The 27,313-nt window shown below is 42.7% G+C and overlaps 2 protein-coding genes across 12 annotated transcripts in view; both read right to left on the reverse strand.

Moving 5' to 3' along the window:
* LOC120716339 (NACHT, LRR and PYD domains-containing protein 12-like) overlaps positions 1 to 21,743 on the reverse strand; it is a 112,399-nt gene extending 90,656 nt beyond the window's left edge. For 8 of the 10 annotated variants that reach the window (XR_005691873.1, XR_005691872.1, XM_040003845.1 and 5 more), the window contains exons 1-6: positions 12,988 to 13,098; positions 9,831 to 10,141; positions 3,491 to 5,291; positions 3,218 to 3,391; positions 2,700 to 2,873; positions 129 to 302 (exon numbers count right to left, since the gene is read on the reverse strand). Coding sequence is in view for 8 of the 10 variants with exons in the window: in XM_040003845.1 (XP_039859779.1) it covers positions 129 to 302; positions 2,700 to 2,873; positions 3,218 to 3,391; positions 3,491 to 5,291; positions 9,831 to 10,107 (2,600 nt within the window). In the remaining 2 variants the exon portion in view is untranslated. Of the gene's footprint in view, positions 1 to 128; positions 303 to 2,699; positions 2,874 to 3,217; positions 3,392 to 3,490; positions 5,292 to 9,830; positions 10,142 to 12,987; positions 13,099 to 21,692 lie in introns of those variants that run through there. The other 2 variants (XM_040003847.1, XM_040003848.1) reach the window with 2 other exon arrangements.
* Positions 21,744 to 24,121: 2,378 nt separating this feature from the next.
* LOC120716353 (receptor-type tyrosine-protein phosphatase mu-like) overlaps positions 24,122 to 27,313 on the reverse strand; it is a 40,847-nt gene continuing 37,655 nt past the window's right edge. For both annotated transcript variants that reach the window (XM_040003878.1, XM_040003879.1), the window contains one exon: positions 24,122 to 24,274. In XM_040003878.1, the coding sequence (XP_039859812.1) occupies positions 24,238 to 24,274 (37 nt within the window). In that variant the 3' untranslated portion in view covers positions 24,122 to 24,237. The remainder of the gene's footprint in view (positions 24,275 to 27,313) is intronic.

Here is a 27,313-nt window from a genome sequence, read left to right on the forward strand (position 1 = left end):
AAAGTTTTTTGATTTCCAAAAAAGATTGTAAAAAACGTTTTTCTCCTGTAAATTGAACGTCTACACACACACACACACACACACACACTACATATTCATCTCAGCACAACTAATACACAGTGTCTGACCTCAGAGTCTCCAGTCTACAATGTGGACTCTCCAGAAAACCACACAGTTGATTCACTCCTGGATCCTGCAGATTGTTTTTACTCAGGTCCAGCTCCCTCAGATGTGCAGGATTAGACTTCAGAGCTGAGCCCAGAAGAGCACAGCTGATCTCTGACAAGCAGCAGTTCCATAAACTGTATATAAATAAAGATGTTAGTTTATTAAACAAAGTTTAATGTTTGAAATCATTTAGTGCTCCATATTCGATCTGTAAAAAATAAAAATGCTGAAGTCTAGCTGTTTTCGAACAAAGAAAATATGATGACTTTACTTGTATTTGAGAAACTCTACTCACTACTCACATTAAGTCAGTGTATTTCACAGCATATTGTGTTGCAGTATTTTATACACACCCAGTGCAAAATGGGTGTGTATAAAAAAAAATTAATTTTTTTTCTTCTTAGTTTTTAAATTTTCTTTCACTTCTAAGCTGGAGTACTGTAATTCATTATTATCAGGATGTCCTAGAAACTCCCTGAAAAGCCTTCAGTTAATCTAAAATGCTTCAGCAAGAGTACTGACAGGCAGAGATGGGCAGTAGCTTTTACTGTAATCCGATTACTTTTTTCAAGTAAAGTAAGGGATTACTATTGCAGAATCGGTAATTAGATTACCGTTACTTTCCTGTAGGAACGCTGCGTTACTGCGTTACTAAAACCGTGATTTTTTGCGAGAATGTCTCATGACAGTGACGTAAGCGAGTGCGACGTTCGTGACAACAGCTGTGTGCAGATCAACAATGGATAATATATCGAGTGCGGGAGAGAGCATGAGCATGCAGCGTTTAAAGCGTGGAAGTACTGACCTTACTTTGAGTTTGATTCCATAAAAAGTGACAAAAACATTAGTGTCCGTTGTGCGTTGGAAGAAACTTATTTTTACAGTGAAAAAAAAACCCTAAACTTCCAAGCAAGCACCGAGTGCGCTAAGACGTAATGGGAAATTCACAGAGAAACTCGCGGATTCTTCCACTGACCGCTGCGGCACACCTGCACCAGGGTAAATGCAGAAATAGGTTAAATATTAAACAAATTTCTTCCAGTCAGAGAATGTTGCATATAATGAAATTTTTGCTTGATGCATAAAGTTAAAAGATTAAAACTAATAAAACAAGTTTTAAAAAGGGACTTTTCCATTTGATTACATTTTGTATGATAGATTATTTAGAAAAAGTAGAATTGGGCTGAAAGATCTATCGCTTTATCACCTATTCAGGTTGTAAATCGTGTTTATAAAAAGTAACTAAGTAACTAAGTAATTAATTACTTTTGAAAATAAGTAATCACTAAAGTAAAGGGATTACTTTTTGGGGGAAGTAATCAGTAATTAGTTACTGATGACTTTTTTCAAGTAACTTGACCAACACTGCTGACAGGGACTAGAAAGAGAGAGCAGATTTCTCCTGTATTGGCTTCTCTTCATCGGCTCCCTGTCAAATCCAGAATTGAATTCAAAATCATCCTCCTCACATATATGTACTTAAATAATCAGGCCCCATCTTATCTTAATGGCCTTATAGTACCATATCACCCTATTAGAGCACTTTGCTCTCACACTGCAGGCTTACTGTTGGTCCTAGAGTATTTAAAAGTAGAATGGGAGGCAAAGCGTTTAGTTTTCAGCCCTCTTCTGTGGAACCAGCTTCCAGTTTGGATTCAGAAGACAGACACTATCTCTACTTTTAAGAAGGTCCCGCCCCTTTAACGCGATGCCCCTCCCTGAGCCTGGTTCTGCTGGGGGTTTCTTCCTGTTAAAAGGGAGTTTTTCTTTCACACTGTCACCAGTGTTTGCTCATAGGGGGTCATATGATTATTGGGTTTTTCTCTGTATGTATTATTGTAAGGTCTACCTTACAATATAAAGCGCCTTGAGGCAATTGTTATTGTGATTTGGCACTGCATAAATAAATTTAACTGAATAATTTGGGCTGTATTTTATAAATGTGTGAAAAAATAAATATTGCCACTAACAACTGATATTTTTACCATGGTAAGTGAACCCACTGGTATTTTTAATTACAAATAGAAAGAACTGTGGTGAATTTTGCAGCAAAAAGTTGAGACATTTCCTAGGAGTAGGTGTTTGCTGGCATGCAATTTACTTGGTGAGAACTTGGACATATGATCATGCTAAAATATAATTTTCACATCCCCACATTCAGTAGAAGTTCTAATAAAAGCCATTTGTAGACATGTATTCCAGTTCAGCATCTCTTTCAATGGATAAACATTAACATTACAGTTTAAAATTCCAGTGTAACCCAAGTCTGCAGTGCAAAGACTGAGATAAACTATAATTTATTGATGTTACCGTTTCTTGTTTTCTATTTTATCAGTAGCATTAGCAAATGCATAAAATTAAAGTGCATTCATAATGAAAGTAGAATTCCACTTGTTACCTCGTGAAAAACATACTGTGTACCATTCATTTCAGTGTTTAATTTATGATCGATAGTTACTGATGACATCTATCAGGTAAAGCATTGTTACATTATATTCATCTCAGTGCTCAGCTAAAACAAGGTGTCTGACCTCAGAGTCTCCAGTCTGCATTTCTGACTCTCCAGAAAACCACAGAGTTTCTCCACTCTTGAATCCCGTAGGTCATTGGAACTCAGCTCCAGCTCTTTCAGATATGAGGAGTTGGACTTCAGAGCTGAGCCCAGAGAATTACAGCTGATTTCTGACAAATTGCAACTCCTTAAACTGAATGAAAAATAGTACACTTAGTTCCACTGACATTAACATGAACCCTCCCTGTGCTGGATAAATCAAAAGTACTGATTTCTGATGTCTAAATTGTGTGCACATTTTGTGAGTGTGCTTAATATTACATGATTTGTTAGATATAAATTATTCATTTTAAAAATTCATCTGATGAGCAGTAAAACAAATATCTGTTGCAAATGTTTGTCATGATACATCCATGTATGGACACTGATATATGGACTATACACTAAAATTTATGATGTCATGATGGTGTCCTTGACATTGAGCAAGAAAGATGACATGAAAGAAATTACACAAATCTGCAGTGTTTAAGATCTTACCTGAGACTGCCTAAAGTACAGTGTGTACTCATCAGTCCAGAGGAAAGTAGCTTCATCCCTGAATCTGGCAAATTGGTTTCACTCAGGTCAAGCTCTTTTACATTACTGGATGGGGAGCTGAGGATTGTGGCTAGAGCTTCACAGCTTCTCTCTGAGAGGTTACAACCCCTCAGCCTAAGAAAAAAAAGCAATAATAAACACAGACTTAGAAATAATTCTTACTTTTTAGGAACTTAACTTAAACTTAAATAAATTATTAATAACTCCACCTACAGCACTTTCTTGGAGGCTTTGGCAACTGGAAGCAGCCTCAGAAGAGCCTCCTCTGAATTTGAGTCAGAGTATTTTTTCAGGTCAAACTCATTCAGATCTTTTTCTGATGACAGTAAGATGAAGACCAGAGCTGACCACTGAGCAGGAGACAGTTTATTTGTGGAGAGACTTCCTGATCTCAGGGACTGTTGGATCTCCTCCACTAGAGAACAATCACTGAGTTCGTTCAGACAGTGGAACAGATTGATGCATTTCTCTGCAGACAGGTTCTCATTGATCTTCTTCTTGATGTACTGGACTATTTCCTGATTATTCTGTGAGATACTTCCTATCTGTGTCAGCAGGCCTTGTGAGGGACTCTCATTGTTCAGCATTGAAAGACCCAGGAGGAAACGGAGGAACAAGTCCAGGTGTCCATTTGGACTCTGTAAGGCCTTCTTCACAGCACTCTTGTAAAACTGTTTAACTGTATGTTTGTTTCTGAAAACTTTAGACAACTGATATGTTTTTTCTTTAAGCAGGTTGACTCCAGAGTTGATGAAGGTCAGATGGACATAAAGAGCAGCCAGAAACTCCTGAACACTCAGATGGGTGAAGAAGAACACCTTGTCCTGGTACAGTCCTCTCTCCTCTTTAAATATGTGTGAGAACATTCCTGAGTACACTGAAGCATCACTGATATCGATGCCACACTCTGTCAGGTCTGATTCATAGAAGATCAGGTTTCCTTTCTGAAGCTGATCAAAGGCAAGTTTTCCCAGATACTCAATCATCTTCTTGATTTCGGGACTCCACCATGAATCTCTGTCAGCTCCGCCATTAGACTTGCCCTTCTTCCCTTTGGCTTGTAGCACCAGGAAGTGGCTGTACATATCAGTTAAAGTCTTGGGTAAATCTCTACCCTCACTGGTTTTCATGAAATTTTCCAGAACTGCAGCAGTGATCCAGCAGAAGACTGGGATGTGGCACATTGTGTGGAGGCTTCGTGATGTCTCAATGTGGGAGATGATCCTGCCAGCCTGCTCCCTATCTCTGAATCTCTTCCTGAAGTACTCCTCCTTTTGTGGGTCAGTAAACCCTCTGATCTCTGTCACCATACAAACACAGTCAGAAGGGATCTGATTGGCTGCTGCAGGTCTTGTGGTTATCCATAGGTGAGCAGAGGGAAGCAATTTCCCCCTGATGATGTTGGTCAGTAGCACATTCACTGAGGTGGACTCAGTAACATCAGTCAGGATTTTAGTTTTGTTGAAGTCCAGAAGAAGTCGACACTCATCCAGACCATCAAAGATGAACACAACCTTGAAGTCTTCAAAGCTGCAGATTCCTGCTTCTTTGGTTTCAGTAAAGAAGTGATGAACAAGTTCCACCAAGCTGAACTTTTCCTCTTTCAGCACATTCAACTCTCTGAAAGTGAATGGAAACATGAACTGGATGTCCTGGTTTGTTTTTCCTTCAGCCCAGTCCAGAGTGAACTTGTGTGCTAAGACTGTTTTCCCAATGCCAGCCACTCCCATTGTCAGCACTGTTCTGATTGGTTCATCTCTTCCAGGTGAGGCTCTAAAGATGGCTTCCTGTCTAATTGTTGCTTCTGGTCTGTCTAGTTTCCTGGATGCTGTTTCAATCTGAGTGACTTCATGTTTATTACTGACCTCTGCAGTCCCTCCCTCTATGATGTAGAGCTCTGTGTAGATCTGATTCAGAATTGTTTTGTTTCCTGCTTTAGCAATCCCCTCAAACACACACTGTAACCTCTTCTTCAGATTTGACTTGAACTTGTGCTGACATAATCTCTGAATCTCTGAAAGAAGAAAAAAAATATTAAATAATAATAATAATAATAACTTTATTTATACAGCGCTTTCAAACAAAGTGCTGTACAGCTATTTGAAACTAAAAAGATAAATAAATAAAAGCGATACATATCAATACAAGAAAAAAACACAATACAAGTTAAAAACAGTAAGAATTTAAAAACTAGAAGGCATAGAATCAAGACATGTAAGATAGGGTGAACAAATGTGTCTTCAGCTTAGTTTTAAAAATCTCTACAGAGCATGCCTGTCTACCTAATATCTCAAATCAAATGAGAAGATACTGTACAGAAAATTCATGATCAAGAATCAAGTGTCGTATCACTTAACTTGCCTTTTTCACTCTGCTTTTTCTTTTCATTTCAATTTATTATGATGGCCAAGATTATCAACAGGAAAGTTGTGTCGGGCATCAAGTGTTTATTCACTACCTAGAGTGGTATGTCTGCTAGCCTCTTGACAAAGAGCTGTCTCTGTCCCTCTCTACCTTCTAGATATGCCAGAAAGCCTGAATGACACACCAGAGTGACATACTGCCAAAACTGTTAGTTTTAGCTAGGTCACAGGTCAGAGGTATATGACCCTTGACAAAATTTCCCATATGTGGGACTAATAAAGGTTATCTTATCTTATCTTATGATTGATTTGGTAACCATATCATCGAATCTGTGGCCACATGTTCTGGACATTCAGGTGAAGAGTAGGAGCTGAGTTGTCAACTGATCAACACCTGGAGTTTTGCAAGGCGCTGCAGTTGCAAGGTAGTTGGTGCCTGTCGTGTGGTAATCCCCAAACTAGATGGTGGACACTGAAGGTGAAGACAGCTATCAAGCTGAAGAAGTCCTGTTGGGCTTGGTTAGCCTGTGGGACTTCAGCAGAGGGTGTGCTCCAGCTACAAGGGAATCACACTTGTCAGACTCTGTGGCAAGGTCTATGTCATGGGATTGGAAAGAGGAGTTCATCCATTAGTGCCTCAGATATGGGAGAAACAATATGGGGTTTTTTCTGGTCATGGAACACTGGACCAGCTCTTTATCCTCTCAATGACATTTGAGGGTGTCTGGGAGTTTTCCCAGCTAATCTACATGTGTATTGTGGACCTGGAGAAGGCATTCAATGACGTCCCTCGAAGTATCCTGTTGGAGGTTCTTTGTGAAAATGTGTTAGAGTTAGGCTAAACTGTGTTGCCAGTTTTTATTGACAGGATTTCTAGACATGCCAGATGGCAGCAGGCTTTGACTTTGATGGGCTCAGAATCTTATCTCTATGTTTTGCAGACGATGTGGTTCTGCTGGCTTGATCAGGTGGTGGTTTCCAGCCTGGTCTTTAGCCAGAAAAAGGTGGAATACTCACTCCAGGTCAGGGACAAGTTGCTGCCCAAAATGAAGGTGTTTAGGTATCTCTGGGTATGGTTGGAGTGCTGTGACCGGTTGGAGTGAGAGAAGGAAGACAGGATGGTGAAGAGAGCTAGAGATTGTCTGCGAAGGTTCTCAGTCATCCAGGTCATCGTAGTCAAAGGAGCTTGCAAAGAAAAGCGTCTGGACTTCTTTAAGTTGCTTGAAGATGTTTCACCTCTCATCCGAGAAGCTTCTTCAGTTCTAAGGTCAAATGGTGGGGAGTCCCAGATTTAAACCTAGTGGGAGTATCCCCCCACAGAAGGACAAAAGGACCCCCTGATGATCCTCTAATCGCCTGAGCCAAGGTGTGAAACTGGGTGTGGGTCCAATCAGCCAGGGTTTCGGGTGAGCTAATTGTGAAACCTGGCTCCACCTTATCATGCGAATTCCTGAGGTCAGATGGCCCAGGATGTGAGTGGGCGTTAAGGCGTCTGGGGAGGGAACTCAAAACTGGATTATAGATGGCAGACAGTTGGTGTCGTAAACCACCGCCTCTGTTCAAAGATGGTCGCTCACAGTGGACATAGATGCTTCTTTCACTCCTCTTTCAAACCATCTGTCCTCTCTGTCCAAAATGTGAACATTGGCATCCTTGAAAGAGTGTCCTTTATCCTTAAGATGCAGATGGACTGCTGAGTCTTGTCCTGTGGAGGTGGCTCTTCTGTGTTGTGCCATGCGCTTGTGAAGTGGCTGTTTGGTCTCTCCGATGTAGAGGTCTGGGCATTCCTCGCTGCACTGTACAGCATACACCACATTGTTAAGTCTGTGTTTTGGCGTTTTGTCTTTCGGGTGAACCAGTTTTTGTCTGAGCGTGTTGCTGGGTCTGAAATGCACCGGGATGTCATGCTTGGAGAAAACTCTCCTGAGTTTTTCTGATACACCGGCTACATAGGGGATGACAATGTTGTTGCGTCTGTCGTTCTTATCCTCCCTCGCTGGTGTCTGATCTTCTTTTCTGTGCCTCTTTGCTGACTTTATAAACGCCCATTTAGGATAGCCACACGTTTAGAGTCCTTCCTTTACATACGTGTGTTCCTTCTTTTTTCCTTCAGGCTTAGAGGGAACATGTTCTGCCCGGTGGTGTAGGGTCCTGATTACTTCAAGTTTGTGTTCCAGAGGGTGATGGGCGTCAAAGAGGAGGTACTGGTCCGTGTGTGTGGGCTTCCGGTAAACTTCGATGTTGAGGTTGCCATTCTCTTCAATGTCCACAGCACAGTCCAGGAAAGGCAAACAGTTGTCCTTTGTGTCTTCCCTGGTGAACTTGATGTTTTTATCCACAGCGTTAATGTGCGCAGTGAAGGATTCCACTTCTTCTGTCTTGATTTTGACCCAGGTGTCATCCACATATCTGTACCAGTGGCTGGGTACTCTTCCTTTGAAAGAGCAAAGAGCCTTCCTTTCCACTTCCTCCATGTAAAGGTTGGCTACAATAGGTGACACAGGGGAGCCCATGGCACAGCCATGTTTTTGTCTGTAGAAGCCTTCGTTGTATTTGAAGTAAGTGGGGGCTCGTCTGGGATAAATTTTGAATATGGCACAGTTTAGCCTGGGTGATTTTATAGCTAAGCCTGCATTAGACCAGCTTGATGCATGTAGGAAGGAGGATTTATGTGCTGTTGCCGCGCATTATGAAATCCCTGTGGCTAAGACCATGAAGAAGAGCGAGTTAAAGTCTCTTGTAGTCAGTGGGTTGGTTGGGAAAGGTGTGTTCCCTTTGGACGCGGACACTAGGGATGCAGCGTCGGTCTTTGAAACCTCTGACCAGCCTGTGGTTTGTGCTGAGGAGGGACAGTGACACCTACTGTGGTCAAACCAGGTGGGGGAAAACCCCCAGCCTCTCTTCCACGGTTTGAGCCCTTCTCTGTCGAATCCAGTAATCCCAGTGTTGGTGCACGTTTAAAGGTATATTTGGCTCGTCTTGAACTTGAAGCCAAAGAAAGGGAACGTACGGCATATAGTTTCTGAGTGTTTGGCTCTTAAACGTAAACAAGTGCCCCAGCAATTAAAACAAGCTAAAGGGGTTGGCCTAGTCAAGTCGCTAAACTGCCCCTCTAATGTGACCACGAGTGAACCTGATAAGTGTTTTAAACCCTTCACTTTTGATGGTTTTGTCTCCTTAACAGGGTTTCCTGGGGATCAGAAGCCCGTGAGAATACTAAGGGTCACGGGTGGCTCACAATCATTTCTATTGGCCGATGTTTTACCAGTCAGTGATGAGTCATCCTGTAACGTAAGTACAATAGTGCAAGGTATTGGGATGGCCTACATACCAGCACCATTACATTGTGTTCATGTGCAGTCATTTTGAGTGCTTCCTTTACATGCGTGTGTTCCTTCTTTTTTCCTTCAGGCTTAGAGGGAACATGTTCTGCCCGGTGGTGTAGGGTCCTAATTACTCCAAGTTTGTGTTCCAGAGGGTGATGGGAGTCAAAGAGGAGGTACTGGTCCATGTGTGTGGGCTTCCGGTAAACTTCGATGTTGAGGTTGCCATTCTCTTCAATGGCAGATTGAAGAGATTAATAACAAGTAGTGATTGATGCGGACATTGTACCAGTCCATCAGAGAGAAATAAGCTTTCTCAGAAAGGTGACTGGCCTCTGCCTCTCAGGCATGTTCCACAGGAATGAGGCCTGGAGCAGACCCAGGACATGCTGTGGAGATTTCATCTCTTCACTAAGCTGGAGGTGATGGCTGGGGAGAAGGAGGTCTGGGTATTGTTGACTAGGAAATCCTCTATTTTAAAATCATATGTTGTTAGTAGGTTTTATACAGTTTTAAATGACATCTAAACCACCCTCCCAATTAGTTTAACCTAATCAAGCAATATATATTTAATTAATATATTTAAAAAGAATACAATCATGTTTAAAAAGGCAGTGATTCAAACTTGCAAACTTGCACTTGTGCATTAACTCATATAGAAAACAAGAACAAATAGATTCAAGGTCATGACTAACTCATCAATAAACATGACAGTAATTTCATTTCTGGTGTTTGGCTGGACCGGCGTGTCTATCAATGCTATGGATGGTTATGACATATGAATCATGTGACCTAATCAATGTTTTTATTGCTTTCTTTCTTAATAACTTTTGTAATATCCCACTTATTAATCCTTCCCTGATTTACCTGTGGGTTCTGAAGTTATGTCTTTCAAATTTTTCAGCAGATCATTTTTGTCAATCTTCACCAAAGCCATTTTAGTAACTTTAACGGTATTGGTTGAGTAGGTCTGGAACATTTGATCGACTGTGTCCAGCCTGTCTGCGTTCTCCAGCCGACTTGTTGGGATTGATGGGAAACCTTCCATGGCCCCCTTCTGACACAGTATCCACTTGAATTTTTTGAAGTCATCACCTCCCAAGTCCTCCAAGGTCTGCAGAAGGACTTCTTTATGTGTCGCCATCGTTTATCATGTGAAGATTCAACAGGTGTCAGAACTGTAAAAACAGCAATTTTCTGGTTTATCAACGCTCACGGTAATTACAAGTGTTTTAATTCATTCATAGACAACTCATTTTGAAAAGAAACAAAACACAGAAACACACCAGGGCTGTTCCTAGGTATCGCTGATATCATGAGTTAAGAAAGCTGATTTTGCTGATTTAAAGGCGAAACCTGTGTGAGTGTGAGAATTTCGGGGTCTTATCAGTTAATTCCAGCTGTGATTAACCCTTTAAAGAAAAGCGTGTCGTATTTGATACGTGTTTTTGTGTTTTTGGGACTTCTACGTCAACAGCGTGACTTTTTTTTTTTACCCTTAAAAATGATAGAAATAGAAATAGAAATATAAATGACTTATATAGCAAATGCAGCACTTGTTTCTCTTTTTGTTTTTGGAGCCATTTAGAGGTGGACTTGCCGGTGTGTGTTGGATCATTGCCTTGCTGTCTTGCAAAAAAAGAAAAAAAAAAGGTTTGCGGTTAAAAAACGACTAACTACAAGGCACAGAAGGAAAGAAACTCCATGCAAAGAAAAAAATCCAGATACCTGGATAATTTAGTGTAATGCCATGACTAACCCCTAAACTAATTCAAGATTGTTTAAATTGACTATGTTTGTAATTATATATTTTTGTAAAAGCAAAATTAAGCCAACAAACACTTAAAAATGTTTCAGTGAAAAGTGTGAAATGAAGGGTTACAACAGGATGTTTGAATACAGGATGTTATACACAGAGTTGGCCTAACCACCAACTGATAAGGTTCCTTAGAAGCATGTTGGCTGCTCGACATACACACTAATAAAAAGTGCAGAAATGTGTCAGGCTCTTTATTCCTGCCTGCATGAAATAAAGGCACGCCTGTACATGGGTTACTCTGCACTTTTCTTGCTCCGTTTGAGAAACTAGAAGCACTGAGTGTGAAGCAGAAGAAGAATATCTACAGGATTCACACCATTAGCATCAGTTTAGTTTTTATGTACTCACAGAACCCTAAAACTTCAAAGTTATCCGTGCCTTCTCTAAGACATCAGAGCACAAACAAGGCTGGATTAAACCCATCTCTAATGCTTTCACTCTGAAAAAGCTAATGGTTCTGCAGGTCAGAGTGAACTTCTTACTTCTAGGCCCTCAGGGACATTCACCCTCAGCGCGCAGCGCTGCCTAAGACAGAAGGAGATGACCACAAATGCTGGATGAATCACATAGCAGCCATCAAAGTGAAACCCCTCCCTCAGTGTAACAGTTCCTTCTCAGTCCTCCAATCATGGCCACAGAAAAATGATTTAAATCACAGAACTCTTTAATCTGACATTTGTACTGGTGGAACAAAAAAAGCAAAAATCACATACTCCACATTAGAAAATTACATCACAGAGCAGACTGGAAGAAACAAATATGCCTTATTTTAATCTCATAAAGTAACCCCCACACACGTTAAAACAGAGAGAGGAGTCTACCAATATTAACGTTGTTCCATAAAGATGTTATAAAGTGGGTGATCAAAGTTGTTCAGGCTTCTAACATCTTTAGTGTGCATCTTTCCATCACATCTCCCAGCTTGTCCAGTCTGGCTTTAATTACAGAGCCAGCTTTCCTCACTAGTTTGTCTCCTTGCATCCTTGTTTCTGATGATTCCTTGCCAGCAGACTGCAGCACAGAACAGCACACCTGCTGCCACAGACTTATAGAACATCTGCAGCATTTTACTGCAGATATCAACGGATCTTAGTTCCCTTAACAAAAAAGAAAAGGTGATTTGGCAGTCTAGATATTTAGATTTTGATATCAACCCTATGTCCACCCCACAAGCGTTCACAGGCTGGAGGGGAGGCCGGAAACTTTGGAAATCTCATTTCCTTCAACTTACAGGTGTTCAATATGAGGTCATTTTTGCCTTCCCCAAACCGGAGCACCAGTTCACACTTCCTCATCCCTCATCACCCATCGTTACAGAGGATGTGGTCCCAGCTAGTGAATGTGAGACTGCAGTAAAGTGAATGATTGAGGCGTACATGTGAGTTCAGTCCCACCCCTGACTAAAACCTGGGTCTGAAACTCCCTCACTGTACATGTTTGGGTTTCCAAAGAGGTTAAATTGATGAGAAATGGAAGCAAAGACTTCAAATATATGTTACCACATAAAACGTGTTTTGGTTGTTCTAATCGATCACATTTAAAAGTGTCAGTCTCTTTCTCCCCACCGTTACTGTCAGTCACGACAGAAGCTGTACTGTCTTAGATCTGCATGTGTCCTTCTTTAATGCCTTTTATTTCCTCCTTTATTCTTATCACATTTACATTGGAGGAATGCTGGCGGTAACTGATTGGACTATTCTGGCACTTCAACAATTGTAGGAATTGCCTTTTAAACTTCTGCCCTGAACTTATGCACTTTAAGAGGATATAATCACATTCCACACAAAAAGGAACAAAATAAAGGGAAGAGGAGGCTCCCTGGGCGTCCTGCAGGAGCTGCAGACTTATTGTGGTGCTTTTCTTCAGTAATATTACTAATTTACTGTCAATTAATTTTCTATATTCGTGATTTTTTTTCCCCTTGCACCAAGCTTTAAAATATGGAAGTTTGCAAGCATATATGTGCCTTACACCTTGAGCTGTGGCATAAAGACCAGCAGTAAGTGTTACGTGTGCTGCCACAGTGGGTGGTCACAGGACTCTTTCACCCCTGTGTCACCACTGCTCCCATACATATCTGTCAGGCATTTGTTCTATCTGAATATTTTACTCTACTATCAGTCTGAACAAACAGGTCTATTCAATACAAATACTGTTAGAACATGAAGTATATCACCAGGTCGAAGAATGTGGACCAACACTCACCTTGTTTTTCTGTTCCTGCTCTGTCAGCTGTGAAGTGGAGTCTGATCTGGAAGTCCTAAAGCTTTTCAAAGCTACCTCTTATATGCAGTGTAGCCCCTCCTCTCTGCAGTCACAGGAAGGCACATATTTCCTGACACTTTCAGAGGCCTTTATTCACCAACACCAAACGCTCTCAGACTGTGCAAACTAAAGTGCACACAGAATTATACACACAATCAGTTTTGTTCTTAGCGTTGTGTGTAGGTTAATGAATCCGAATCATCTGAAACTGCAGGCTTGAAACAGCGATGATGCTTAGAGGAGCCTGCAACACAAGAAACCAGGAAAAGCTCAGGGAGGGAGCAAGAAGAGGTCCACCTTTTACATGAAAATAACAAATAGAATAGAATTCATTAAAATAAACACAGTGTGTAAAATAAATCTTTAATACGTCACCAATTTTTAAAGTAAATATATTTCAGTTTCCCGAGGAAAGACTGCAGCATTTGGTACTGCATACGACTGTTCTGCTGGTACAAAGGTACAGTCTCGTTCTGTTTGGGCTCCACAGGTTTAGGGGAAAAGACCACTGATGAGGTAAAAGTATAAGGTGCTACTGATGTGAAATGCTCACCAGACGTTGGTAACAACCCATCCAAGCATGCGTGCAAAGAAATCAAACCATGTCTATAAATTAAATGATGTGTAACAATGAAAAGTGACAAGTTTGGAGGGCAACGGGTTACGAGCTAGAGTCAGGCTCCGGTTTTTGAGAGTGGAAGTGTGCAGCGTTGCTGTTGTAGTTAGTGTGGATTTTTGTATAAGGTGTGTTTGGTTGGTGGTTTGGTTTGACGGAAGGTCCCGCCCCCTTTAACCGCGTGCCCTCCCTGAGCCTGGTTCTGCTGAGGGTTTCCTTCACTGGAGGCCAACTTGTTGTGGAAAGGGACAGTGTTTTCTTTCAAACACTGTCTCACAGTGTTTGTCATAGGGGCGTCCATATGACTACTTGGGTTTTTCCTATCTGTATGTATTATTGTAAGGTCTACCTACAATATAAAGCGCCCTTGAGCAATGGGTTATTGTGATTTGGCACTGCATAATAAATTTTAAATGAATATTTGGGCTGGTATTTTATAACATGTGTGAAAACAATAAATATGGCATAACACACTGGATATTTTAACCCATGGTAAGTGAACCCACTGGTATTTTTAATTTGCAATAGAAAGAACCTGTGTGAATTGCAGCAAAAAGTTGAGACATTTTCCTAGAGTAGGTGTTTGCTGGCATGCAATTGACTTGGTGAAACTTGGACATATGATCATGCTAAAAATAGAATTTTCACACATCCCCACATTCAGTAGAAGTTCAATAAAAGCCATTGTAGACATGTAGCCCAGTTCAGCAACTCTTTCAATGATAACATTAACATTAACAGCTTTTAAAATTCCAGTGTAACCCAAGGCCTGGCAGTGCAAAGACTGAGATAAACTATAATTTACTTGATGTTACGCGTTTCTTGTTTTTCTATTTTATCGTAGCATTAGCAAATGCATAAAATTAAAGTGCATTCATATGAAAGTAGAATTCCACTGTTACCTCGTGGAAAAACATACGGTACCATTCATTCAGTGTTTATTTATGATTGAAGTTACTGATGAATCTATCAGGGTAAAGCATTGTTACATTATATTCATCTCAGTGCTCAGCTAAAACCAGGTGTCACCCAGAGTCTCCAGTCTGCATTTCTGACTCTCCAGAAAACCACAGAGTTTCTCCACTCTGAATCCCGTAGGTCATTGGGAACTCAGCTCCAGCTCTTTCAGATCATGAGATTGGACTTCAGAGCTGAGCCCCAGAGAGATTACAGCTGCATTTCTGACCCATTTGCAAACTCCTTAAAACTGATATGAAAATAGTCAATTAGTCCACGACAATTAACAGGAACCTCCCTGTGCGGATAAATCAAAAGTACTGATTTCTGATGTCTAAGTTGTGCACATTTTTGTGAGTGTGCTTAATATTACATGATTTGTTGATATAGATATTCATTTAAAAATTCATCTGATGAGGCAGTAAAGCAAATATCTGTTGCAAATGTTTGTCATGCATACATCCATGTATGACACTGTATATATGGACTATGACACTAAATTTATGATGTCTGATGGTGTCCTTGACATTGAGCAAGAAAGATGACATGAAAGAATTACACAATTCTGCAGTGTTTAAGATCTACCTGAGACTGCCTAAGTACAGTGCTGTACTCTCAGTCCAGAGGAAAGTCGCTTCATCCCTGTGGGACAAATTGGTTTCACTAGGTCAAGCTCTTTTACATACTGGATGGGAGCTGGGATTGTGGCTAGGCTTCACAGCTTCTCTCTGGAGGTTCCAAACCCTCAGCCTAAGAAAAAAAAAGCAATAATAACACAGACTTAGAAGTAATTCTTACTTTTTAGGAACTTAACTTAAACTTAATAAATTATTAATACTCCAACCACAGCACTTTCTTGGAGCTTTGGAAACTGGAAGCAGCCCAGAAGGCCTCCCTGAATTTGAGTCAGAGTATTTTTTCAGGTCAAAACCATTCAGATCTTTTGTCTGATGACAGTAGAAGGAGAGACCAGAGCTGACCACTGAGCAGGAGACAGTTATTTGTGGAGAGACTTCCTGATCTCAGGGACTGTTTGGATCTCCTCCACAGAGAGAACAATCACTGATTCGTGCAGACAGTGGAACAGATTGATGCATCTTGCAGACAGGTTCTCAGTTGATCTCTTCTTGATGTACTGGACTATTTCCTGATTTATCTGTGAGATACTTCCTACTTGTCAGCAGGCTTGGTGAGGGACTCTCATTGTTCAGCATTGAAAGACCCAGGAGGAAACGGAGGAACAAGTCCAGGGTGTCCATTGGACTCTGTGAAGGCTCGTTCACAGACGCTTGTAAAACTGTTTACTGTATGTTTGTTTCTGAAAACTTTAGACAACTGATATGTTTTTTCTTTAAGCAGGTTGACTCCAGAGTTGATGAAGGTCAGATGGACAAAAAGAGCAGCCAGAAACGCCTGAACACTCAGATGGGTGAAGAAGAACACCTGTCCTGGTGACAGTCCTCTCTCCTCTTTAATATGTGTGAGAACATCCTGAGTACACTGAAGCAATCACTGATATCGAGGCCACACCTGTCAGGTCTGATCATAGAAGATCAAGGTTTCCTTCTGAAGCTGATAAAGGCAAGTTTCCCAGATACGCAATCATCTTCTTGATTTCAGGACTCCACCATGATCTCTTCAGCTCCGCCATTAGACTTGCCCTTCTTCCCTTTGGCTTGTAGCACCAGGAAGTGCTGTACATATCAGTTAAAGTCTTGGGTAATCTCTACCCACTCTGTTGTTTTAGGAAATTTCCAGAACGGCAGCAGTGATCAGCAGAAGACTGGATGTGGCACATGTGTGGAGGCTTCGTGATGTCTCAATGTGGGGAGATGATCCTGCCAGCCTGCCCCTATCTCTGAATCTCTTCCTGAGTACTCCTCCTTTTGTGGGGTCAGTAAACCCTCTGATCTCTGTCACCATACAAACACAGTCAGAAGGGATCTGATTGGCTTGCTGCAGGTTTGTGGTTATCCATAGGTGAGCAGAGGGAAGCAATTTCCCCCCTGATGAGGTTGGTCAGTAGCACATTCACTGAGGTGGACTCAGTAACATCAGTCAGGATTTTAGTTTTGTTGAAGTCCAGAAGAAGTCGACACTCATCCAGACATCAAAATGAACACAACCTTGAAGTCTTAAAGCTGCAGATTCCTGTTCTTGGGTTTCAGTAAAGAAGTGATGGAACAAGTTCCACAAGCTGAACTTTTCCTCTTTCAGCACATTCAAACTCGCTGAAAGTGAATGGAAACAGAACTGGAGTCCTGGTGTTGTTTTTCCTTCAGCCCAGTCCAGAGTGAACTTGTGTGCTAAGACTGTTTTCCCAATCCAGCCACTCCCATGTCAGCACTGTTCTGATTGGTTCACTCTTCCAGGTGAGGCCAAAAGATGGCTTCCTGTCTAATTGTTGCTTCTGTCTGTCTAGTTTCCTGAGGCTGTTCAATCTGAGTGACTCATGTTTATACTGACCTCTGCAGTCCCTCCCTCTATGATGTAGAGCTCGTTGTAGATCTGATTCAGAATTGTTTTGTTTCCTGGCTTTAGCAATCCCCAAACACACACTGTAACCTCTTCTTCAGATTGACTTGAACTGTGCTGACAAATCTCGGAATCTCTGAAAGAGAAAAAAAATATTAAATAAAATAATAATATACTTTATTTATACAGCGCTTTACAAAAAAGTGTCGTAAGCTATTTGAAACTAAAAGATAAATAAATAAAGCGATACATATCAATACAAGTAAAAAAACACAATACAAGTTAAAAACAGTAAGAATTTAAAAACTAGAAGGCATAGAATCAAGACATGTAAGATAGGGTGAACAAATGTGTCTTCAGCTTAGTTTTAAAAACCTCTACAGAGCATGCCTGTCTACCTAATATCTCAAATCAAAGAGAAAGATACTGACAGAAAATTCAATGATCAAGAATCAAGTGTCGTACACTAACTTGCCTTTTTCACTCTGCTTTTCTTTTCATTTCAAATTTATTAGGATGGCCAAGATTATCAACAGGAAAGTGGTGTCGGCCATCAGGTGTTTATTCACTACCAGAGTGGTATGTCTGCTAGCCTCTTGACAAAGAGCTGTCTCGGTCCCCTCTACCTCTAGATAGGCCAGAAAGCCTGAATGACACACAAGAGTGACATACGGCCAAAACTGTTAGTTTTTAGCTAGGTCACAGGTCAGAGGTATATGACCTTGACAAAATTTCCCATAGGTGGGACTAATAAAGGTTATCTTATCTATCTTATGATGATTGGGTAACCATATCATCGAATCTGTGGCCACATGTTCTGGACATTCAGGTGAAGAGTAGGAGCTGAGCTGTCAACTGATCAACACCTGGAGTTTTGCAAGGCGCTGCAGTTGCAAGGTAGTTGGTGCCTGTCGTGTGGTAATCCCCAAACTAGATGGTGGACGGAAGGGAAGACAGCTATCAAGCTGAAGAAGTCCTGTTGGGCTTGGTAGCCTGTGGGACTCAGCAGGGGTGTGCTCCAGCTACAAGGGAATCACACTGTCAGACTCGGTGGCAAGGTCTATGTCATGGGATTGGAAAGAGGAGTTCATCCATTAGTGCCTCAGATATGGGAGAAACAATATGGGTTTTTTTCTGGTCATGAACACTGGACCAGCTCTTTATCCTCTCAATGAATTTGAGGGTGTCTGGGAGTTTTCCCAGCTAAGCTACATGTAGGTGGACCTGGAGAAGGCATTCAATGACGTCCCTCGAAGTATCCTGTTGGAGGTTTTTGTGAAAATGTGTTAGAGAGGCTAAACGGTGTTGCCAGTTTTTATTGACGAATTTCTAGACATGCCAGATGGCAGAGCAGGCTTTGACTTTGATGGGCTCAGAATCTATCTCTATGTTTTGCAGACGATGTGGTTCGGCTGGCTTGATCAGGTGGTGGTTTCCAGCCTGGTCTTTAGCCAGAAAAAGGTGGAATACTCACTCCAGGTCAGGGACAAGTTGCGGCCCAAAATGAAGGTGTTTAGGTATCTCTGGGTATGGTGGGAGTGATGTGACCAGTTGGAGTGAGAGAAGGAAGACAGGATGGTGAGAGAGAGTAGAGATGTTCTGGAAGGTTCTCAGTCATCCAGGGTCATCGTAGTCAAAGGAGCTTGCAAAGAAAAGCGCTGGACTTCTTTAAGTTGCTGAAGATGTTTCACCTCTCATCCAAGAAGCTTCTTCAGTTCTAAGGTCAAATGGTGGGGAGTCCCAGATTTAAACTAGTGGGAGTTTCCCCCCACAAGGGACAAAAGGACCCCCTGATGATCCTCTAATCGCCTGAGCCAAGGTGTGAAACGGGTGTGGGTCCAATCAGCCAGGGTTTCGGGTGAGCTAATTGTGAAACCTGCTCCACCTTATCATGCGAATTCCTGAGGTCAGATGGCCAGGAGTGAGTGGGCATGAAGGCTCTGGGAGGGACTCAAAACTGGATTATAGATGGCAGACAGTTGGTGTCGTAAACAACTCCTCTGTTCAAAGATGGTCGCTCACAGTGGACATAGATGGCTTCTTCACTCCTCTTTCAAACCAATCTGTCTCTCTGTCCAAAATGTGAACATTGGCACCTGAAAGAGTGTCCTTTATCCTAAGATGCAGATGGACTGCTGAGTCTTGTCCTGTGGAGGGGGCTCTTCTGTGTTGTGCCAGGCGCTTGTGAAGTGGTGTTTGGTCTCTCCGATGTAGAGGTCTGGGCATTCCTCGCTGCACTGTACAGCATACACCACATTGTTAAGTCTGTGTTTTGGTAGTTTTGTCTTTCGGGTGAACCAGTTTTTTTGTCTGAGCGTGTTGCTGGGTTTGAAATGCACCGGGATGTCATGCTTGGAGAAAACCTCCGTGAGTTTTTCTGATACACCGGCTACATAGGGGATGACAATGTTGTTGCGTCTGTCGTTCTTATCCTCCCTTGCTGGTGTCTGATCTTCTTTTCTGTGCCTCTTTGCTGACTTTATAAACGCCCATTTAGGATAGCCACACGTTTAGAGTCCTTCCTTTACATACGTGTGTTCCTTCTTTTTTCCTTCAGGCTTAGAGGGAACATGTTCTGCCCGGTGGTGTAGGGTCCTGATTACTTCAGTTTGTGTTCCAGAGGGTGATGGGCGTCAAAGAGGAGGTACTGGTCCGTGTGTGTGGGGCTTCCGGTAAACTTCGATGTTGAGGTTGCCATTCTCTTCAAGTCCACAGCACAGTCCAGGAAAGGCAAACAGTTGTCCTTTGTGCTTCCCTGGTGAACTTGATGTTTTTACCACAGCGTTAATGTGCGCAGTGAAGGATTCCACTTCTTCTGTCTTGATTTGACCCAGGTGTCATCCACATATCGTGTACCAGTGGCGGGGTACTCTTCCTTTGAAAGAGCAAAGAGCCTTCCTTCCACTTCCTCCATGTAAAGGTTGGCTACAAGGGTGACACAGGGGAGCCCATGGCACAGCATGTTTTTTCTGTAGAAGCTTCGTTGTATTTGAAGTAAGTGGGGGCTCGCTGGGATAAATTTTGAATATGGCACAGTTTAGCCTGGGTGATTTTATAGCTAAGCCTGCATAGAACCAGCTTGATGCATGTAGGAAGGAGGATTATGTGCTGTTGCCGCGCGCATATGAAATCCCTGTGGCTAGAGACCATGAAGAAGAGCGAGTTAAAGTCTCTTGTAGTCAGTGGGTTGGGTTGGGAAATGTTCCCTTTGGACGGGACACTGGGTGCAGCGTCGGTCTTTGAAACCTCGATCAGCCTGGGTTTGTGCTGAGGAGGGACAGTGACACTACTGTGGTCAAACGGTGGGGAAAAACCCCCAGCCTCTCTTCCACGGTTTGAGCCCTCTCTGTCGAATCCAGTAATCCAGTGTTGGTGCACGTTAAAGGTATATTTGGCTCGTCTTGAATTGAAGCCAAAGAAAGGGAACGTACGGCATATAGTTCTGAGTGTTTGGCTCTTAAACGTAAACAGTGCCCAAGCAATTAAAACAAGCTAAAGGGGTTGGCCTAGTCAAGTCGCTAAACTGCCCCTCTAATGTGACCACGAGTGAACCTGAAAGTGTTTTAAACCCTTCACTTTTGATGGTTTGTCTCCTTAACAGGGTTTCCTGGGGATCAGAAGCCCGTGAGAATACTAAGGTCACGGGTGGCTCACAATCATTTTCTATTGGCCGATGTTTTAACCAGTCAGTGATGAGTCATCCTGTAACGTAAGTACAATAGTGCAAGGTATTGGGATGGCCTACATACCAGCACCATTACATTGTGTTCATGTGCAGTCATTTTGAGTGCTTCCTTTACATGCGTGTGTTCCTTCTTTTTTTCCTTCAGGCTTAGAGGGAACATGTTCTGCCCGGTGGTGTAGGGTCCTAATACTCCAAGTTTGTGTTCCAGAGGGTGATGGGAGTCAAAGAGGAGGTACTGGTCCATGTGTGGTGGGCTTCCGGTAAACTCGATGTTGAGGTTGCCATTCTCTTCAAGGCAGATTGAAGAGATTAATAACAAGTAGTGATGATGCGGACATTGTACCAGTCAATCAGAGAGAAATAAGCTTTCTCAGAAAGGTGACTGGCTCTGCCTCTCAGGCATCCACAGGAATGAGGCCTGGAGCAGACCCAGGACATGCTGTGGAGATTTCATCTCTTCACTAGCTGGAGGTGATGGCTGGGGAGAGAGGATCTGGGTATGTTGACTAGGAAACCTCATTTTAAAATCATATGTTGTTAGTAGGTTTTATAACAGTTTTAAATGAACTCTAAACCACCCTCCCAATTAGTTTAACCAATCAAGCAATATATATTTAATTAATATATTTAAAAAGAATACAATCATGTTTAAAAAGGCAGTGATTCAAACTTGCAAACTGTGCACTTCTGCATTAACCATATAGAAAACAAGAACAAATAGATTCAAGGTCAGGACTAACTCATCAATAAACATGACAGTAATTTCATTTCGGGTGTTTGGCTGGACCGGCGGGTCTATCAATGCTATGGATGGTTATGACATATGAACAGGTGACCTAATCAATGTTTTTTATTGCTTTCTTCTTAATAAACTTTTGTAATATCCCACTTATTAATCCTTCCCTGATTTACCTGTGGGTTCTGAGGTTATGTCTTTCAAATTTTTCAGCAGATCATTTTTGTCAATCTCACCAAAGCCATTTTAGTAACTTAAACGGTATTGGTTGAGTAGGTCTGGAACATTTGATCGACTGTGTCCAGCCTGTCTGCGTTCCCAGCCGACTGTTGGGATTGATGGGAAACCTCCATGGCCCCCTCTGACACAGTATCCACTTGAATTTTTTGAAGTCATCACCTCCCAAGTCCTCCAAGGTCTGCAGAAGGACTTTTTATGTGGTCGCATCGTTTCATGTGAAGATTCAACAGGTGTCAGAACTGTAAAAACAGCAATTTTCTGGTTATCAACGCTCACGGTAATACAAGTGTTTTAATATATTCATAGACAACTCATTTGAAAAGAAACAAAACACAGAACAACACCAGGGCTGTTCCTAGGTATCGCTGATATCAGAGTAAGAAAGCTGATTTTGCTGATTTAAAGGCGAAACCTGTGTGAGTGTGAGAATTTCGGGGTCTTATCAGTTAATTCCAGCTGTGATTAACCCTTTAAAGAAAAGCGTGTCGTATTTGATACGTGTTTTTGTGTTTTTGGGACTTCTACGTCAACAGCGTGACTTTTTTTTTTTACCCTTAAAAATGATAGAAATTGCTAAATATAAATGACTTATATAGCAAATGCAGCACTTGTTTCTCTTTTTGTTTTTGGAGCCATTTAGAGGTGGACTTGCCGGTGTGTGTTGGATCATTGCCTTGCTGTCTTGCAAAAAAAGAAAAAAAAAGGTTTGCAGTTAAAAAACGACTAACTACAAGGCACAGAAGGAAAGAAACTCCATGCAAAGAAAAAAATCCAGATACCTGGATAATTTAGTGTAATGCCATGACTAACCCCTAAACAATTCAAGATTGTTTAAATTGACTATGTTTGTAATTATAACTTTGTAAAAGAAAATTAAGCCAAACAACACTTAAAAATGTTTCAGTGAAAAGTGTGAAATGAAGGGTAACAACAGGATGTTTGAATACAGGATGTTATACACACGAGTTGGCCTAACCACCAACTGATAAGGTTCCTTAGAAGCATGTTGGCTGCTCGACAACACACATAAAAAGTGCAGAAAGGTGTCAGGCTCTTTATTCCTGCCTGCATGAAATAAAGGCAGCCTGTACATGGTTTACCTGCACTTTTCTGCTCCGTTTGAGAAACTAGAAGCACTGAGTGTGAAGCAGAAGAAGAATATCTACAGGATTCACACCATAGCATCAGTTTAGTTTTTATGTACTCACAGAACCCTAAAACTTCAAAGTTATCCGTGCCTTCTCTAAGACATCAGAGCACAAACAAGGCTGGATTAAACCCATCTTAATGCTTTCACCTGAAAAAGCTAATGGTTCTGCAGGTCAGAGTGAACTTCTTACTTCTAGGCCCTCAGGGACATTCACACCGCCTCTTCTGTGGAACCAGCTTCCAGTTTGGATTCAGGAGACAGACACTATCTCTACTTTCAAGATCAGGCTTCAAACTTTCCTTTTTGCTAAAGCATATAGTTAGGGCTGGACCAGGTGACCCTGAATCCTCCCTTAGTTATGCTGTAATAGGTGTAGGCTGCTGGGGGATCTCCTGGAGGTTTCTTCCTCCCCACTGTCACCAAGTGCTTGCTCATAGGAGGTGAAATGATTGTCGGGTCTTTACAAAATGAAGCACAGTGAGGGAACTGTTGTTGTGATTTGGTGCTGTTCCTGAGACCCAGTCTATTCATTTATGTCCTCTGTAATGGACACTTGATTTTGGTCTGTATCTTTTGACTCATTTGAGCTACCCAGCTTAGGCATGATGTCCCAAACAGAGGACATCCTGGGCTTTCACTGATATCTCAGCTGTTCTCGTTTCTCTCGGGTCTCAGGAAGACAAAGAAAACTGAACTGAGGAGCTCTCCTTATCCTCACCGATGCTGTGTGGGGTTCCTCAGGGTTTGACCCTCAGTGTCTGCTGCCATGACAACCATGACAACAAAAGAGTCACGCTTTTGCTCTGCTCCTCAGAGAAGCATCTGCCTTTCTGGACGTCCCAGCATCTGGACTCCGTGGTAACGCCGCCTCCACCAACATGTCAGTAAACATCACCCTCATGCTACAGTACACAGGGCTGAGGTCAGAGGTCAGAGTGCATGATGTGGCAGAGGTTAAAGGTCAAAGGAAACCTCACACCTAAAGTTTAAGGTCGTGTCCCGGGTTACAGGTTAGACTGGAGAAAAAACATGCTCTAAACACCAGGGGCCAAAGGTCAGGAGAGGGGTGGAGACCTGACACTGAGGCATGCTTCTTCTGGTTTCTGGGTTAGGGGTCAAAGGTTAAACCTATGGGTTAAGGTGATCAGATTAATTACAGACTACAGAGAGAGGGGCTGCTCACAGGTAGATCACCTGTTCAGGGATTAAATATCAACAATCGGGGTCAGAGGTCAGAGGTTCAGGGTAATCAGGGTTACAGGCAGGACACATTCAGTGTTTCAGCTTTGATGTCAGTGTGAAGGTGAGGGGTCAGAGGTCAAACAGGTTACTTACAGGTAATAAGTGTAGGAGTGATAATTTCTTCGTCTGAGTGGTGGGGGGGCGGAGCGGAGGGAGTGATGAGATGGAGGGAAAGAAACAGAAAAAGGAAACCACAGATTAATGTCTCAGAGAGAACAGACAATCACTGTGTGAAGGAGAGCAGTGGAGAGCGGTGATTGGCTGGCACCAGTGTACGAGGGGAGGATCACGTCTGATTGGTTCAGAGGAGTGTGTACATAGCTCATGTGGTATTTACTCCTCTGTACAGACAGCTACATGGTGGTTAGCCTGGACTGAGAAAAGAGAAGAAACATGTTTATATCAAATCACCCTCAGTGAGAAACAGCAGGAGTGTTTCCACATGCAGTCACCAATCAGCAGCTCGTGGGGTTCCTCTGGGCTCTGTTCTGGGTCCTCCACATGTCTAACAACAGGCTGTTAGTCTGAGCTCACGCTGACACCAGTCAACACATCGAGATGACTTTCACATCAAGCTGTCAGTCCACGTCTACATGCATTTAACAGGATTTTGTTTGTTTGTTTGTTGCATGCGTGGAAACCGAGGCATTGCATTATTAGGGGCGTGGCCTCTGTGACTGACAGGTGGATGGTGACACAGGTAGCTGCTAGCTGTCTGCTAGCTTCCCCTGAATTGGACCTGTGCACTGTGTTTGTGCTGTTGGAGCCTTTTAATGACATCATGTGACCAATAACAAAGCTGCTGTGAGGTTCCTGTCCTTTTGTACAAATTAGCGCTCCAACCTCTTGTCCAAATATGCCAACTTCTTCTAAAACAAACATAGAGGAACGCTTCAAAGCGTGGAGTCTATGGCTGTATTTGTACGATGTGTCAGGCCCGACTCTGGTTTGTGCTGAAAGCAGGAAGCTGCTTTTCAGCGCTCAGCCTCCGGTGTTAGAGAAAAAGTACAAGGCTGAATGTCATGAAAGCAGCACAGCGTTGGAGTATGACCAAAGGATGAAAGCATTATATCTGACTTTCTTTAAAACTGCGAGGCAGCATGCTAACCTTGGGAGTCGTCCTTGGGATTTCAGCGCTAAGACGCCTCAGGTTTCTCTGCTTGTGACAGAAACCACCTCACTGATTCAATCAGCTCTCTCTCTGCTGTCTGAGTCACTGCTGGCACAAAATGCAAGCTTTCAGGGGTTCAAAGGTCATCGTGCGTTTGGCTTGTTTTGTGGTGTTTGGAAATGGAGCGGCTCCTGATGAGTGCAGAAGCTTTTCTTCAGCATCCTCGCTCTCACTGATGCACCCGTGCACATCAACAGCTGCAGGCAGATTAATCAGCATCTGTCACTGGGCAGCTTGAAGCCTGACGACAGGAAGCGGCGGTGCTGGGGACGTCTGAGAGCCGCGGTCTCATCACTCTGCATTACTGCTTCAACATCCAGCTTCCTGTTTTCACGCCCGCTGTAATGAGTCTGACCCCCGTTTGGTCACAGAGTGGAAATCAAACGCACCCTGTCAACATTAAAAACCTCATTAGAGGCCGAGCAGCCGTCTCGTTTTCGCTCTCTCTCTAATATCTGTGAGGGAGATCACAGCTCGATCGACCCAACACATGAGTGCGACTCAAACTGGGCACACACACACGCTTTAGAAGAAGTGTGTGTTTGTGTGTGTGAAGTAAAAAGTGTGTGCCTGTGTCTGCGTTGCCTGAAGCCATTCAGCTCGAGGCGACTCTGGAAAAAAAGAATAAAATGCTCTTTCATCTAAATTTCTCTCTTATCTTTGACGTTCTACAAACACAGAAGCTTTTCTGTCTGTGTTTAAGTGTGTGTGCAGAATAAATCAGTGTGTGCGCTGTGTGTGTGTTAGTGTGTCCCAGTGGGGCCGTGTGTTTGATGTTGGAGAATAAAGTGGGTCCAGATACAGTTTAATGGTGATTACTGCTGCAATCTGCTCTATTATTCATCCTCATTTTCCTCAGTGTCACCGCCAGCACGCCGGCACGACCGCGTCTTTGATGTCCAGCTACGCTCCACGTACAAAACACCGTCCTCCTCTCTGACTTCCTGGAAATCTCACGCTCATCAGAAGGTCCACACGCCGCTCATTTAACCCCTCAGTGCAGCAGCTCCCCCCGCTCTGTGGACGCCACCATCTACAGGCCCCATCGTCCACGTGCAGCTCTCACAGCAATCGACAGACCCAAACAGTCACACTGGGATCATACTGGGATCAAATCAAACTGGAACCTAACCCTAACCCAATCAATAGACCTGAACAATCAGGAATCGAGTGACCAATCGAAAAGAACGGAATTGAAAAGACATAATTTAACAAAGTGTTCTGATTTGAAAACTAATTCTTAAAAAAAACTGTTCCAGCATCTCAGAGGTCAGATCATGACTGGAATCGAGTCAAACTGGTAGGAAATCAAACAGGAATCAAATCACACTGCTTTAAGCTCGTTATTTTGAGGGTGGACATGTTATAAGACCTGCACCAGAGGATCGGAAAGGAACACGGCAGATCTGCTGCAACTGACATACATGTAAGGCTGAATGTTTTACATACAACATCCACATGTGATTATTAACATGTGACTGCTGCTGAGTGGAGCCAGCGAGACACAGATGAGGAGACTGAGACGAAGGACGAGTTACAGGAATCAGTGTGTGTGTGTCTGTGTGTGGGTCTGTGTCTGTGACCGTGTGTGTGTGTTGTGTCTGTGTGTGTGTCAGTGTGTTGTGTGTGTCTGTGTGTGTGTCAGTGTGTGTGTGTGTGTGTCAGTGTGTGTCTGTGTCTGTGACCGTGTGTGTGTGTCTGTGTCTGTGACCGTCTGTGTGTGTATGTGTGTGTGTCTGTGACCGTGTGTGTGTGTGTGTCTGTGTCTGTGACCGTGTGTGTGTGTCTGTGTCTGTGACCGTGTGTGTGTGTGTGTGTGTGTCTGTGACCGTGTGTGTGTGTGTGTGTGTGTGTCTGTGACCGTGTGTGTGTCTGTGTCAGTGTGTGTGTCTGTGTGTCTGTGTGTGTGTCTGTGACTCTGTGTGTGTCTGTGACTCTGTGTGTCTGTGTGACCGTGTCTGTGTGTGTGTGTCTGTGACCGTGTGTGTGTCTGT

Source organism: Simochromis diagramma, unplaced genomic scaffold (assembly GCF_900408965.1).
Source record: "Simochromis diagramma unplaced genomic scaffold, fSimDia1.1 OVJJ01000367.1, whole genome shotgun sequence".
In the NCBI taxonomy this organism is placed as follows: domain Eukaryota; kingdom Metazoa; phylum Chordata; class Actinopteri; order Cichliformes; family Cichlidae; genus Simochromis; species Simochromis diagramma.